Below are 16,874 nucleotides of genomic sequence, written 5' to 3' on the forward strand. Positions count from 1 at the left end.
TCCTTGACTTGGTTACCTTAATAGCTTCTAGATCCTTGGTTAGGACTTGAACTGTTTTTACCAGTCCCAGACTGTGAATTGAATTGAAGATTAAATCAACAATTAATAGTAGTAATAGTTGTTGTTGTTAGAATTTTTTTTAAAAACAGATTGTTATTATATTTTCTTGTTTTACTTTTGTGGTAAGCACCTCAGAGTCACACGCAATTGGATGGCAGTCAGTTAAACAGATAGAAGATGGATGGATGGATGGAGAAAGAGAAAGGGAGAGAGGGAGGGAGAGGGAGAGATGGAATAAATCAATCCTTACAGTTATGGGTAGGTCAGCTCTGAGCAATAACATTCCAATATTTTTGAATCACCATAAATTTATGTGTTCTTAACTGTGGAGAAAGTAAGATCAGCCAGGAACCCACTATGCGTCAGATACTTGGCACCAATAATCTTGACTTAGAGTTGGACATGTCTTTGGGACAATGTAAGGGCTTTTCCATCTCATAAAGTAGGTTAGTAAATGTTGCCTACATTTCAGGTCCCTCACAATTTGTGAAAATAGGTGTGGTTTTTCATCATTTCCCCAGAACACACATCACCCATTCCAGCAAGGAATTATCCATCTACTTTTGCATTTCCTGTTGCCTTTTTGAATCATCACATATTTCTCTGACCTAAAAAAGGGGGGGCGGAGGAGGACATCTGCATCAGAGTCACCCTGAAGCATCTTCTGTCAGATTCAAGAGCTCTGAAAGGAGGGTTTTTTTTTCCTCTCTCTAAAATATCTCTGCCCTAAGATTAATGGGACTGACACAGAGAAAGCCCTCTGTCAATTTTGATTTCATAGCATAAACATTTTTCAGTTTTCAGAACAGGAGAAAATAAAATGAAAAGAAAACTGATGTTACCATACTTAGGCTTCTGAAACCATGTAAGTCATCCAGATCTTTGCAACTGGAGTATTATTGCTTTGCAAAAACACCCCAGTTGTTCATTATTTAAATTTGCACCATTGGATTTGTTTACTCAACTAATTTGCTCCAGCTATCACACTACCTAGATGCAACTTCCACACACTTGGACACTGGGAGAGTTGGCCCAAAATGAAGTTTTCAGTTCAATAATGAACCAACTTTTTGCAGGTTCAGTAACTCACATTTTGGAAAACTCACAAGTTAAAAGTTTTGAGTTCTTCCCCATTGCAAGGTAGAATTTGAACTAAAGTGGGTAAACGCCTTCTGAAGATATCTTAAAGAGGAGGAAAAAACTAAACATATTGAATCCCAACTTTTGGCTAATCAGAGTCATTTTCATTTCTATTATGTCTCTATTTGTTTCCCTTCATGTAGCTGATGATAAATACCAGGCAACTTTCCTGGACTATAATGGGAAGAGAAGAAAGGACTGGAAGATAGTCTCACTTTGATAGTATCAGAATGCAAAATTTTGGACAGGCTCTTCATGAAGGTATCTAATAGCTTTGGAGGCTGTCTAGACACCATTTTTAGTGGAAATTGCTTTGTAGAACTGCCCAAATTGGCCAGTCAATTAATTGAATGATCAGCCAGTTTGGGGATCAGTCAATCCTGGTAATCTTCTTCTATTTGATTAGTTTTCCCCGTGGTTAATAGTTCCTTATTTATGGCTACCTTATTTGTCTTTTACTTTGTGCATAATACCAGGCTGATGGGGACTCTAACAAGTTCCCCAGAGAAGTTCTCTCACACCACATTATACACACATACCATACATAGTGTTAAGTCCCTATTTGTGTTCTAGGTGTCTCTATGGGATTTTCTTTAGAGAAACTGCAAGATTAATTGCTCCTAAAATTTGAGTGATGATTGTTTGACTCCAATTCCTGCAGAGCACAGCAAATTGTCTTGATTAGTCACTTTCTCTGTTACATATTCTACATAAAATGTATGATAATGGTTACAACAGTCAAATAATGCACAGATCAAATGGATTAAAGAAACCAACCAGTAATAGACAAAAATTGATCCAACTTTTAAAAACTAGAGTACTGCACACATCTTTGCCAGTCCAGTTAGTAACAGTTGACTTGCTAAATCTAAATCAATTGCATTAGCCTTTCTTTAAAAAAAAAACCCTCTGTTATTAATGCTTTAATAAATGAGGTTTCTGAAGCTGAGTGATTGAAGAAATGAGAATAAAGTAGTCAGGAGACAAATCTGCATACATAATCAAAGTAATTTTTTTTATTTTTATTTTAAATAAGAATATGTGTCAGTTTCCAGATATTTCTAATTTGGACAAAATAGCTTTCATGCTAACTTTGGAATATATTTAATTTACATAAAGTAACTGAAAACTACTTCTGGGACTGAATTTTATTTTAAATCTGGATACAGTTTTCTTTAATTACGTTGCAAGAATTAAATATTTTGCTTTAATGACTGTGTTTTTTTGCTCAAGTAGAGGCATAACTAGATAATTGGGCAGAGCAATTTCACGGATGAGGGAGAATGAAAAATCAAGGCAGAAGAGCTATTCCTTTTCCTGGGCCCAGCCAAAATTGGACTGTTACTTTTCTTCTGATATTTTAGGTCATTCTCCATTTTTGTTTTCTAGTAAAAAACAAACATTGCCAGATCTAGGGTAACACAATTTGCTCTCTATTCTGCAGTCAAGTTTAAAATACTGGACAGTTAGTTTTGGGTTTCAAGGAACATCTCAAGGACATCTTTGAAATAGACAAAAATGGCTCAGAAGTTTCACCTTTCCTCCTTATTATGACATTATATTGTTGTCTATCTTGTGTCTATTGCCCTGGGCCATCAAAAATCATTATCAGCTTGTCCAACTTTCTCTCTGTTCCATCTTATACTAAACAAAATCATTATTTTGAGTATCTTTTCTTCTCTTTCTTAGGACAGGATAATCTTTTTTAAAGGCCTACCTTAGTGACTCTCTCATTCATGGCCTGTGCCCAAAGTCAATTCTTTTCTGAACAAGCATCTACTAAATTAATTAATTCTGAATCCCCATGTAAAAAAAGCCTCCATGTTCCTAACTAGAAAAGTTTGTGCTTTGATTGCACATATAAACGATTTCTCAGGTCATCAATCAAAATTCGGGTCAAGTCTGCAAATGCTTAAAAAAATTATTTCCTGTTGGTTGAGTTTTGGTTCCTTTAATTTTATTCCTTGGTATTATTGTCCATGTAGTATATATATTAGAAGGGATAGCATTCTCACTGTATTTTGTTCTATTCTTACTTGGGATGCCAGTTTGCACGAAATGGTTAAACCTCAATAGTGCTCATTTATCAGGCTACTTTCAAGAATATTGAAAACTGTATTACAAAGTATTTACAGTAGTGCTTACGTAAATAAATATAAAAGTCAGCAAATTCAAACCCCAGTCCACATAAACGGTATCTTAAATTTCACATACAACTCTTTTTTTTTTCATTAAATAGGTGCTTTTTTAATCAAATGTTGAGTGTTCTATATTCAGTATATGTGTGCCAGTTCAAGTATTTAGAGATATCAAAGTACACTTATTTCTTTTTTTCCCACTCCTGTTTATTATAGCTAGAAATTTAATATTGATAATACTTATAATAAATACTAGCAGGAGACATTTTAAAGGTGCCCCTTGACTTGAATGGAGGAAAGGGAGAGCAAGAAAGAAAGGGGAAAATGGAGGGAGGGAGGGATGGAAGGAAGGAAGGAAGGAAGGACCTAAAACTAAGAATGCTCCAAATGGAAATTTGCAAATCCAGAGGCCTGCATTGTTCATTCCAGGGACTTCAGCAGGTCCCTTATCTTAGCAGAGCATCATTCTTCTTTAACCTTCTTCTTATAGAATGGCTTAGTGGCATGGACAAAAGAATGGAGACATATGATTGGGTGTACTAAAAGACAGCATAGTATTAATTGTGTAAATAGAATTGGTGCTATTACCTGTTTTTCCAAATCCTTTACTCTTTTTCAGAATTTTGTTTTGTGAATTTATACATCATTTTGTATGTTTTAGCTCAAGTAATAAAAATGATCTATTTATTCTCTCTCTCTCTCTCTCTCTCTCTCTCTCTCTCTCTCTCTCTCCCCCACTCTCCCCACCCTCTCTGTCTATCTTCTAGCTATCTACCTATCCCTGCTGTCAATCACATAGTCAAAATGGCTAGACAACTTCCTTTAAAAACAGGCAGTCATTCCTGTTAAATAGTAAAAAATAAGTGTTCTATCAGGATCTTGATAAGAACTCCATAAGTTTGCTGGCTCCCTTGTCATTAAGACTCTATTTATGCTTTGTTTCTTTCATGACATATGCCAAGAATAATAGAAGCATTGCAGCCGTTTTAGAAATACTGCAGTTCCATAATGGAGACAGTAAAGCTCTCCATAAAACTCGGGTATGGTAACTATTCCCAGTTCTGCAGAACAGGCTAATTTGCAAATGCAACTGTTAATAAAAACTTAGCGCTAAGGGTTGAAATGAAAGATTCCAGTCTTTCTCGAAGCCTCTGCAGATTAACTTTTAGGAATGGTTATGGTGTTTATGTCAGCAGTGCAAGTGTCTGCTTTCGTTTAGAAGTCCTGCCAAACTCCACTTTTCCCCACTGCCAGCTGGATCGTTCCACAGAGCCTTTTGTGTATTTTATTCCTCTTTGTACACAAGGACACTTGGTATAAGGAAAATGTAATGCAAGATGAAGTTGCCACTCTATTTGTCAAATGGTCGGGTTGTTGGCTACGTCCTTCCTGAACCATTACAATATTAATGAACATGATGTTAGACTATGAGAATGTTAATGAACATGACAGTGCAGTAAATGAACAATTGGCTTAGCACAACAGCTCGTGGGGACAACAGCTTGTCTTTTAGGTAGGCATCGGAATTTGTAGCTCCTTGGGGCTTCAGTGACAACATTTGTTCTTTGGGAAGGCCTGCTTTTAAAAAAGCATTTTGCAGAAGTACTTTTAGTCCAATACCCTGCCCAAGCAGGAGAACCTACAGTATATCATTCCAAACAACTGACTGTCCAATCTCTTCTTAAAAACTTTCAGTGTTGGAGCATTCACAACTTCTGGAGGCAAATTGTTCCACTGATTAATTGTTCTAACTGGGAGGAAATTTCTCCTGAGTTCTAGGTTGCTTCTCTCCTTGATTAGTTTCCACCGGTTGCTTCTTATCCTACCTTCTGGTGCTTTGGAGAATAGATTGACATACACACACACACCGTCTTTGTGGCAGCCCCTTAGATATTGGGACAGTGCTAACATTAGTATTGCTTACAACTGTGACTTTGTTTTAAGCTCTGTATTAGTATTGTTTGGCCTGTTTTTTTGAAATTGACAAAGAACTGGCATATGGCTTGCACTGTAAAAGGTGAACTGTCTTGCTATGGTCATAGATCTTGCAGAGAAGATACTTCTTCATATGGAGCTAAGCTAGGCTTAAGCAACTCCTCTGTGGGAGGAGAGCTAATAAAGTTTGAATACATGGTGCTTCACCCACTGTGTCAACATCATTTTGCAAATATTGTGGATATTCAGCCTAATTTTCCTCTACCTTCTTTCGGCTTATCTTCCTTTCCTTTTTTTGAGATGATTCTCACCCAGGGCTGAGAATCCAGCACAATAAGAAAATAATGTAAGGCAGATGAATGAGCACAACTTTAAAGAAGAAAACTAGCTTAAAATATGCCAAGAACCTTAATTTGATTAGAACCAGGACAAATAAATAATATCCTGCTTAAGGGGAGTTTATTGGTTAGTGCCATGAGCCAGAAGGATGAAATCTCCAGTGACAAAATGGGTGAATATGAAAATTTTACTCTTTGGGCCTCTTAATTCATCACCCGCAGTTTGTATTATGCCAGGCGAAATGACTTACTTCAGTAAAATGTAATTTGGCAAACCTTGCGCCTCTTCTTTGTGGAAGTACAAAATGTAATTGTGCCTTCATGTAACAAAAGAAATCCTATTAATTTAAAGCAGTCATCATTCATGATCTGCATTTTAGTCCTCATTCTGATGGTGCTAATGGCTGGAAGAGTTTTGTGGCAGTGATTGTTGCTAATAGATTTCCAGGAAACCTGTGTTTGGGCAGGTGACAAGGGATTAATGACTGCCAAGTTTTTGGATTTTGTTATATCATGAGAAAGACGAATGAGTGACAAAGGTGAACAGAAAGGAAAACTACTGTGGTGTTTCTGATCCATCCACCTACTCCACCTGATTGATCAGGTTGGCTTACAATATAGAAAAGGAAACACAATTATGAAGAAATAAAAACAAACAAACGTATGTTGTGTTTATTTATGCTTTATAATAAATAGCTTAAGATAAATAGGATGTTTACTTTGAAGATGTCACAGTAACTTGGAGCAAGGCATGTGGATATAGCAATATAATAATGATTGGAATAAAATGAAGTTACATACAAGAAATCCATTCATTCTGTTGCACTTGTCTACTTAATGAATATATTTGAAAGGATTTTCTCATTCATCTGGCTTTACAGATGAAGGATAACACTGAGAGACAACAATTAACCAAGAAGAATTTGGGTTTTTTTTTTTAATATTTTAAATATATATTAAATATTTACCATCTTGCCAATTTTTCCAGCAAGAAGAACAGGTCATCTCTCCTGATTTCTTAGAATTTTCAAAATCTTTCTGTGTTTTGAACAATAGTTACCAGCGGAGTGTTCTTCTCAGGAACCTTAAATATAGGAAGCTCTGAAGCACAAAGGAAATGTAATAAAGAAGGACCTTGTTTATTTATCCTAGGATCAAGTTGAGGGTGCCTTTTTCACAGGGTGGTCAGCCCATAAGATCCCAGGAAGTGGGATCTTTCTGTAGCAAGATCTGTCCTCTGAGATTCATGCATTTCCTACCCTAATGATAACCCAAAAAGCTTTAAGGACTTGGCTATTTACCTAGGACTTGGGATAAAGTAGAAGAAACTAGCGATGGGATTGAAATAATTTAACAACTGGTTCTCTGCCCTAATGATTTTTTTCATCAACCAGTTCACCAAACTGCTCAGAAAGTTAACAACTGGTTCTTCCAAAGTGGTGCGAACTGGCTGAATCCCACCAATGGAAGAAACCCCTTTGTTTGTGAAGTTTATCCTTGCTTTGTCATTGGAGTGTTATCTTGTGATTATGTTGCAGTCACTGTGGTACTAGTTTTGATTAATTTTATGTATTTTGCTACTTTTGTATTATTTGTTATTGTAAGCCACTCAGAGTTGAAGTCAGGTGGAACGCAAACTGAATAAATACATATAAAGAAAGAATTCATATTCACTGGAGATGTAGGCTAGCAGCTTCCACAGAAGCTTTCAAATCACTGTGAAATTGTGCAGGTCTTATTTTAGACAACAAGAAATTCCTGCTTGCTCCTTTTTCCAAACCCACCTGTGATAGGTAGGAAAATCTATTCCTCCAGATGTGTGAAAATTCAACTCCCATAATTCCCCGAACTCTGTCATCAGGACAGTGCATGATTTGGGAAGACAGATTTAAATCTTAACTTCCCCCAAACAATGTTTATTTACAGTGCAGAATTCTGCACAGCTGATCTCTAATTTACTGATTATCAAAAGCATAGTGTTGAAACCATAAATGGGAAAATCAAATAGTAGCATGATTTATTTCTATTTCATGAAAGAATGTTTGCCTGTGATTTTTCTTAGGGTCTGATTTTTTTTTTCCTCATGGCCTTTAGTAAAGCACATGTTGCTTACATAGTAATATACAAGCAACATTAATCAGCTAGCTGACTCTGTGCCTTTCAGAGAAGTCACAGTTAAAAGCTCTAAAAGGAGAAAAGACTAGAGTAAGTACAAATTAACTAAGCTACAGTCAAAAAATAATTAAGGGGAGATTTTAATTACCTAATCAGCTAGATGCATATAGTTAAACAGATGAATTTGCAGTTAACAAGATGAATGCAGCTTGAGTGGCCCACCAAAGAAGAAGGAATAAATATCAATGCAAGGGCAGGAAATTAATATTTCAAATGTACAGGATGGTGAACCCGTAACAATTATGTATTTTGTTGAGCAGAGGCTGGCATGGGAAGAATGCACAACAATTTCCCGTCTTAAGTTCAGGTTTTTAATTCATGTTGATCTTTCACATTCATCAGAGATTTGCTTCTTTGCTAATGTTGCAGACATGAGATGGGAGATAATAGAAGGGGGTGAGACCATTTGGTGTCCCATTCTGACAGCTTTTCTGCCCATCTGTGTATTGCCCCAGATGCTGTTTTGCTCTAATTGTATGTAATTAGTGAACAATAATTACAAAGATGCCTTCATAGTGAAAACACTGTCTAGCATCTTGCAAAAAAAAAAAAAGAATATACAGATATCGGAATGCATTTCACAGCGGTGTTACTAGGGACGAGAAGAGAGAAAGTATTTTTGTAAATACTGCTTTGGTTAAAATGTCTTTTATATATTTCTTTTGAGGCATTTTCCAAGCATTCCTCCATTATTCTTTATTAAAGGTGGCAGAAAATGGAAGCAGGATTTGTGGTCTCCGTTCTACCGAAGGTGGTGGCTTATGTGCCAGAGGAGGTGGGGAAGGAGAAGAGGAAGAGAGGGGAGGAAGAGGAAGACAAATAGAAGGAGGAGGAAGAAGAGGAGGGGGCAGGGAGAGGAGAAGGAAGAGGAAGGAAGAGGAGGAAGAAGAAGAGAAAGAGGAGGAGGAGGAAGAGATGGAGGAGAAAGAGGAGGATGCAACTGGTTATGATGGATGGGAAAATAGGCTTAGTGACATAATCATGGACCTGGTTTGTGGTGTTATAGGGCTGAGAGTCTTAAATCAAAAGAACAATATGCCACAAAATGGTGGTTTCATTAGTATATAAATACTAAATAGGATAATATTAAAAGAACTGCAGAAACAAGCGGGAGTACTTAGACCTTTGAGTGAATTTGCAAACTTATAAAACAACTCAGAATATCAACTGGGCCTTATTAACTGCTGGGGAAATACCATTCTTTTTTGAAGGAGTCAAACGGATGCAAAATCTGAATGCAGTAATAGATATGCAACTGTGAGAATAGTGAAATAACATTCAGTGTACCCAAAGATGATACTTAGTATAAAATGTTGTATCATTAATATAATGGTCACCTCCTGATTGCTAAAATGGACAGTTCATTCTCTAAAAATTGATGGAAATAGAATGAACAAACTGGGCCATTCTGTCATACTGGATTCCCATTATAGCCTTTAATATTTTTATTAAACTTTATTAAACTGGCTAATTGGTCAAGGCACACTGAATTTGTTTTGACTAACACAAGAATATTGTATTCTTTTTGCTGGAGACTGATTCCTGCTAAATTAAGTTGCAGGAGTGTAATTTTATGTCTAAAATGATTTCCTATCTTAAAGTAAATATGATATAGAATTCAACTTACACTAAACGAAGAATGGAAACCTTTCTTAGACTTCATGTTAATACATACATTTGTACTACATCCAAAAATTGGGTTTCTCGATGCATAGAGTGCATATTTCAATTTTATGGGATGTTTAAATCTGAATAGATTCTCAATAATATAGGTTGAATTTACTGTTCTTATCATACCATGCAGTTAGTTATACTGTGCTGACTACAATTCTGGATATTCATGCTTGTCTTAGAGCAATTTTCAGTCTCTACAATGATAAAATATATTCAGTATTCATCCTTAACTAATGATGTACTGGAAAATTGTAGTTTCCATCACATTTGAAATCCTTTGCTGTGCTTTGGTTCTTGTTTCCTTTTTGTTTGTTTATATATCTTCTTTAAACTGTCTAATGATAAAGTGCAAAGAAGCAATCCAACCCACTGCAGGGCTAAATCTCCAAAGCACCCCGTTATAACAAAGGAGATTCTACTTCAGGGATAGGCAATCTGTGGACACCTTTTCTCCCTTTGACCATAACTACTTACAATTGGTACCCTTGACTACTTCTTTGCTTCAGGAAATGTAGCAAATCTACAGCCAGTTTGGTTCTTAGTGGTGAAGATCCCAGGGTAGGAAGTGAAGGACCATGGTTCTAGAGGTGAAGATCCTCAACTAGAAAGTGGAGTTCTAGTCCCATCTTAGGCATGAAAGCCATCTGAGCCGGTCCCACTCTCTCAGTCCAACTCAGCTCGCAGGGTTGTTGCTATGGAGAAAATAGGAGGAGGAAAGTATGTTGGACATGTCCACTGCAGGATACAAATAAATAAATACAAAGAGTGCAATGTACAGAGTTGTTGTTGTGGGGGAAATTGGAGGAGAAAGGTATGTTGGATATGTTCACTGCCTTGGGTTATTTGTAAAAATAATAAAAGGTGGGATACAAATAAAAATAAACAACCAGTAAACATATTTTGCAGTAGGCTCATCACATTAAACCAACACACACACACACACACACACACACACACACATACACGTCTATACACAAAGACAACATGCCAGTTAGAAGAACTTGAAAACTTGTCTTCATTTGGGGGTGAAGCCTTGCCATCTTCCTTCCCCAGGTGGTTGAGTGCAGCCTCTGATCACCAGAATCTTCTCACAATTGCCCTGTCTTCTTGTCCAATGTAAAGGCAGGACAACACTTCTTTTAATTTTTTTTAAAAGGGGGGGGGAAATCAAATGAAAACAAGTAAGATGATTGATTATTGGAGTTTTGATATTTTCCTCCTGCAGAATTTTTTTTTTTTTCAGCCTGGTAAAGCCAGCCTCTTTCCCTTCCTTCCAATAACCCTTTGATTCCTCTTGCATTTCAGAACATTTCAGGACCTTTCCAAGCAAATGGATGTCTCTTATGGCACTGTCAGAGATTCAGCCGTTTATGAGTACTTTAAAGCAAAAGGCACCAACCCTTTGGAGCAAGACAGCACTTTTGCTGAGCTGTGGAAGACCATCAGTAAGAACAACGGAGCTGATAACTGTGTAGCAAACCCTTCGGAAGGTATCAGGAAGGTAAGATGCAGGCAGGATTTGGTCTTTGATGTTGTCATCAAGAAAAATACAAATCCCCTTGATGCTTTACAAAAAAAAAAAAAAATCAGGGATTGATACTTGGAGTAGAGATTGGTTTTAATAATTATAATTATTATTAAATACGTTTGCCACCTGTCTCAGGGATTAGTGAGGGATTACTGTAGATGGCTCACAACTGTAAAAAAACAAAGATATAAAAAGGAAGTTTGAACAAAGCAAAAGTAAAATAACAGAACAATAAAACAAAGAAAATGCATCAATATGACTAGTAAAAAAATGAGAGGTGGAGTCTGCTGTCAATCCAGCAGCCATAATAATCATTGCAACAATTGTTTTCTCAAGAAAGCTACGGACTGTTTATTACAAGACTTTAAAAAAAACCACAAAGATATAATAATGGATTTTTTTTTTAGATTTTTCTCAAAATCACCTTATGGTTGACAGCGTGCTGTGGTCCATTCCAGAGATTTATCCAAGCATGTGTCATGGTCAGTGGCTTGCCTGTTGTAGGAATGGCTGAAAATAAAAATCAATGTGTGTTAGGGAGGGGAAAGTATGCGCAAAGAAATTTTGGTTCTTCTCCTCTCTTCCTTCCCAACTCTTGGGCTTTTTGCATGAATGGAAACATTTAGATTTTGCATTTTGACGTATCGCAATCAGAGGGAAAGTCTTGGGGCACGTTTACTTGATCAATTAGGTTGTCAATCAAACAAGGCAGGATTGAAAATGCCAGACAGTGTAGAAATGGGACACTGGAAATGAGAATTTCCACCTAGACTCACAAAGAAGCACACATTTTCAGTGACAGACAACCTGGGCAACTGTGTAGAATGATAAGGCATGTCTGGATTTGCAGTTACAGCAGAAAGCTGAAAGGTGTGAGCTGATTGCAGAAAGTGTAGAATTTCTACAACTGAATGCAGGTGACCCCTGATAATCCTTTCCGGAGCCCTGTCTTTCATCTTAAATTCCTATTAAGTGTTGGTGCTTCTTGCCAACATTATAATCTTCTTCATATAGCACATTTTTAATATATCTATCCTCTGCTCTGAAAAATGCTGCAGTGTAAAAAAAAATAAATCTGAAACACCTGCTGCCTATAAATTTGGAAATCCTTTATTCTGCGGGCCAAGAGTTTATAGCAGAAACACCTTTGTACTTCTGTATTGTTGTTGATGTTTTTTGTCTTCCTTCTCCCTCTTCGATAATTAGAATTGGGAAGCACACTTAAGAGAAAAATGGACGAAGAGCCAAATTTATGCACCACATAACACATACCAGTTATTAGATAAATTTTGAGAGGAGGGAGAATCAGATAGTCCCTGGTGTTCTGCCTTTCCCCCCCCAATAATTCCTTGTTTCCAGCTGTACTTCAACAGCTATGTCAGCTGTGTTCTGCCTATCATTTTTCTAGTCTTAAATCCCATCAAGAGTGGTTTGCTTCTCTTACCATGCCTTTCACCCCTGATCTTGTAATGTGTCAATCCATTTAGTTCAACCACCCCCCTAAAGATCTATTTTTCACCGAATCATGGTACCTATCAATGTTGCTTTGTGTGATGATGGCGGCTCACTATGATTTCCCTTGGAAATCCAAAGAGGTTTTGCCTGGAGGGGGATCCCAGATTTGCTTTAGGCAAAGTTTCAATGGCAAGTCTAATCTTTCTAACTCAAAATGAATAATAAAGACGGTGCAACCGACTCTTCAGATCACAGGGTGAACTACTAGAATCTCTAATACCCTGATAACCATTTGCATGTATTCAGAGAGTGAAGAGTACGTGACCAGATTACATATTTAGGAAACGCTGCTCGCAAGACATTGTCTACACGGGTTCTCCTTGGAAAAAAGGATGAGTGGGAATATCCAGATCCTTATTGAATGTGTTCTACATCATAAATTTGATTCTTGCACCCTTGAATTCAGTTGGAATCCTCCCTTGACCTTAAAGAGCCTTAGATCACACCTTTCTATAATTGCATTTCCTGAACAGTTTATTTGCAGTTCTGAAGTTCTGGGATAGTGGGTCAGATGCATTGCCATCAAACATTTAAATTATTTTTTTTCCCAATATGACATCATCATTTTTTGCTTCTCTAAATACTGGGAAATAAGTAAGAACTAGGCAGATTTTAGTTGAATGTATGCACTATCTCTACATTTCCGTGTAATTGTTTATTTTTAATACACATGTCAAGCTGTATGTTTTGACAAAGCATTCCTTTCCTAATGTGTAAGTAGATGTACAGCAAAGGGAAATATGCCCTCTAACAGTAGAGGGGAATACAGTAGAGGGAAATAACAAGGTTGTGGAGACATGTCCAAGTTGCTGCAGAAATCTCCTGTCTCCAAATGCTCTGGAGACAGACCATTTCCAACTTTCCTCAAGGTCCAGAATATCATTTGGAAAATACTGAGCAATGCTTTCAGTGGGAGAAATCTCATAGTTGCGTTTAAAATTGTGCATACAATTATTATTATTTCCTTGGAAAAAGAGCTCGGAGTTCAATTGCTGCAATAAAATAAGTACCTTTTGAGGTGTTTAGGCCTTCTGAAAGTTTGGACATGTTTGCACTGAAGATCATTCTCTGTTATAAGATTGTGCACTCCGTATAATCCCAATGGAACAGGATCCACTGGGGATGCAATCCCTACAGAGGGAGGGGGGAACTGCCATCCTTTTCCAGAATAATATCTTGACTGCATCTACATCCTGCCTGTGATTTTTGTTTTGGTCTAGAGAACTTAGCAGTATCATAATTATGTTTTTCAAACTCCGTTAATGCAGTGAGATCCTGTCCTTCATGGTTTTTATCCATCCATTCACTGCTTCATCATTGCCCCAAAGGCATGGCGTCCATCTTCTCACTGTCTAAGCAGCTTATGATTTCATTTGAAAAGCCATTTGGAGTCAAGACAACTGACGGTAGTCTAATGAGGAGGCCCCTCCAATGGATTAAAACCTTCTTGTGTATTCAGGTGGATGGCAAACTGCGTTAGTTTACTCCGAAACACCTTTGAGTTCAGATTTTAGTTGCGTGAATAGTTATAGATTCTTACAGCCACCGAGAGTAAGTAAGTACCAGTTTTTATTTCAAAGTAACACCACCAAAATAGAAAATGAGATATCTGAATTCTACACTACTATACTCCTTATATTATTTTCTAAAAATGTAGTAGGTTTGGTGCTTTTCTTTTCTTTTTAAATATAACTTTAGGTAAACTAATCTGGGTCTGTATTTTGTGTTGTTTGCACAGCTTTTGTCTAACGTGCCAACTTGTATAACAGGTTGGATTTTGGTTGGGTGACCGAGGATCCATTTTCCACATCTCTTGTGTCCAAGAGAGACAAGCAGGAAATTCCAGCTTCCTTTTTTGAAATTATGCTAATAAAATATGTTATGAAATACTTTTACTGAATAAATAGGCCGTTAACATGCCTGTATGACTACGTAGCATTTCTCTACTATATCAGATAAATGAACTCATAAATTTTCATACGAATATAAAACAAGACCCTTTTTATAAGGCACACATCAATTTATTATAGGTATTTATTTAACATTAATGTTTCACTATCCTCTTGGCAAACAGTTTAGAAAAACCTCTTTAAGCCATTTAAGCAAACTGTTGAATAAGAAGGCTGTCTAAATTTAGATACCAATAATGTCAAACTAAATCTGATTGTTAGACCTAATGTGTGTTGATTGTCTGATCATAGTTGCAATGTGTAACATTCATGTTTTAAATGTCATTCTTTTAGCTCCCCCCACCCCCGCATGTCTGGAAACTGTGGTTTTCAGACCAAAGCCATTTTTCCACTAGAAGATGGAAGAGAAGATGTATTTTTATAAATGGGGAAAAAATCATAATGGAAACTTGGCCTATTTATTGAAGCTTCTTATAGTAGACTATGTGGGTGTTCTTTTTCAACATGACTCATGGTGCTGTTTTATATGCTGCATATTTGTGTGGATCCTTTTCATAAAAACAAGGGGAATGCACAGACTCTAATGAGTCTGGAATTGGACAGCCAGGGAGTGGGAGTATGGCTCCGGTGGCTGTGGGAGATATGGGGGAAGGGCACAGTCCGGCTGGGCATTCAAAGGAAGACCCAGGGCCATCCCCTCCATCCTAGGGCATGCAGGAAGGAACGGAGAAGGGAGCAACGTGGCTTATGAGAGAGAAAAAGGCCCTGATCCCTTTCATTAGTTACAGCTGGGAGAGCAGGATATAAGTGGAGTGTTTTAGACAGCTCCTTGCTGAAAGCAAAGCGTGCATTATCATGGTCAAGGCTTACCTGGGTTTTGGCATTCTCCCAATTGTGGGTACTCTGTTGGAAGTCTGCAATTTATCATCCTGGCCTGCCGTGTGAATTACTTCGGTATGGTTTGTGGGTTTTTTTTAATTTCTAATCATCTTTACTTTGGGTTTGGACTGCATTTACTCTCTTCGTAGACTGTTTTTTGAAGCGTTTGATATCCAGCCAAGGATAACTGGACATTGGGGGCCAAGTTGGAGGCATTAAAGGGAATTTATTCTACTTTTGTGACTTTGTTATTTTTGTGTTATGCCCCGGGTCATCACATTGTCTTTTAGAATAGTTTATTGAAATTTGGACAGAAAGCAAACAAATCAGAACTACCATGAAGTCTTCAGTGCTGGAACTATTTAATAAATTGAGCCTGATTGTGTTAATATGATGTGATTTATTTATTTATTTTTGGTTCCAGAGTTAATTTCAACCTTTTAAAATTGTGTTATGCTGTATCTGTTTTATCTTTATCTTTTTATCAGAAAGATATACTTATCAATCCTGATTTCACACTGAGCACCCCCTTTTTAAATCCAGCTGTGACAAACTAGACCTTACTACCAGTAAAACTTCAAGGCAGGAGAAGGCATATTTTAGTTATATAGCCTAGGTGGCGCAGTGGTCAGAGTGCTTGTACTGCAGGCCAATTCTGCTGTTGTCTGGCTGCAATTTGGCAGTTCAAATCCCACCAGGCTCAAGGCTGACTCAGCCTTCTATTCTTCCGAGGTGGGTCAAATGAGGACCCTGATTGTTGGGGGGCAAGAGGCTGACCTTGTAAAACCGCTTAGAGAGGACGGTAAAATACTGTAAAGCGGTATAGAAGTCTAAGTGCTATTGCTATCAGTCTTTGTATTTTTAAAATATGCCTTCGGAGACAAGAAGCAATGGATGGAAACTAATCAGGGAGAGAAGCAACTTAGAACTAAGGAGGAATTTCCTGATAGTGAGAACAATTAACCAGTGGAACGACTTGCCTCCAGAAGTTGCGAATAGTCCAACACTGGAAGTTTTTAAGAAGAGACTAGACAGCCACTTGTCTGGAATGGTATGGGTTCTCCTGCTTGAGCAGGGGTTGGACTAAAAGTTCTCCATTTGTCTGAAATGGTACAGGGGGGTTGGCCTGGAAGGCCTCCAAGGTACCTTCCAATTCTGTTATTCTGTTAGTTCTGTGCTTACCTTTGCTTGAAAATACAAAAAGAAAAGTTATTTGATCATCTTGGCATGATTATTTAAATGAAGAAAATAGAAACACTGCACCTTTTATTACATTGAAGTCAAACTTGTCTAACCTAGCTGATCTCCCACCCACCCCACCCACCCCAAAAAAAGCTATTGGACTTTTTAGGATTTAGGTGAGAAAAGAAGTAAACAAACAAAAAGCATCCAAGAATAAGACAATGGCAAACAAGGTTCATGTGGCTACAACCCCCGCCCCCAACAATCTTGGATGTCTGTCTATAATCCTCAGGGAATCATATCTTTGCCTTCTTTTCAATATATGAAATAGTTGTTTGGCAAAATAATGGAGCATGAAGAAGATGAACTTGGGAGTATTATTTCTGCAAGCTCACTGCAA

At 37.4% G+C, this 16,874-nt stretch overlaps 1 protein-coding gene and 1 long non-coding RNA gene across 9 annotated transcripts in view; one reads left to right on the forward strand and one right to left on the reverse strand.

Annotated features, from left to right (window-relative positions):
- Nucleotides 1–16,874, forward strand: part of GRID1 (glutamate ionotropic receptor delta type subunit 1) — a 648,686-nt gene that overhangs the window by 614,617 nt on the left and 17,195 nt on the right. For all 6 annotated transcript variants that reach the window (XM_087932231.1, XM_087932230.1, XM_026710981.2 and 3 more), the window contains exon 13: nt 10,766–10,961. In XM_087932231.1, coding sequence (XP_087788357.1) covers nt 10,766–10,961 — 196 coding nt within the window. The remainder of the gene's footprint in view (nt 1–10,765; nt 10,962–16,874) is intronic.
- LOC148125753 (uncharacterized) overlaps nt 6,566–16,874 on the reverse strand; it is a 90,052-nt gene continuing 79,743 nt past the window's right edge. For 2 of the 3 annotated variants that reach the window (XR_015743407.1, XR_015743406.1), the window contains 2 exons: nt 11,413–11,498; nt 9,193–11,157 (listed from right to left, as the gene is read on the reverse strand). This is a non-coding gene — a long non-coding RNA (uncharacterized LOC148125753). Of the gene's footprint in view, nt 8,545–9,192; nt 11,158–11,412; nt 11,499–16,874 lie in introns of those variants that run through there. The other variant, XR_015743408.1, reaches the window with a different exon arrangement.

The sequence above is a fragment of the Pseudonaja textilis genome, chromosome 4 (assembly GCF_049901715.1).
Source record: "Pseudonaja textilis isolate UNSWEBS1 chromosome 4, rPseTex1.2, whole genome shotgun sequence".
Lineage (NCBI taxonomy): Eukaryota > Metazoa > Chordata > Lepidosauria > Squamata > Elapidae > Pseudonaja > Pseudonaja textilis.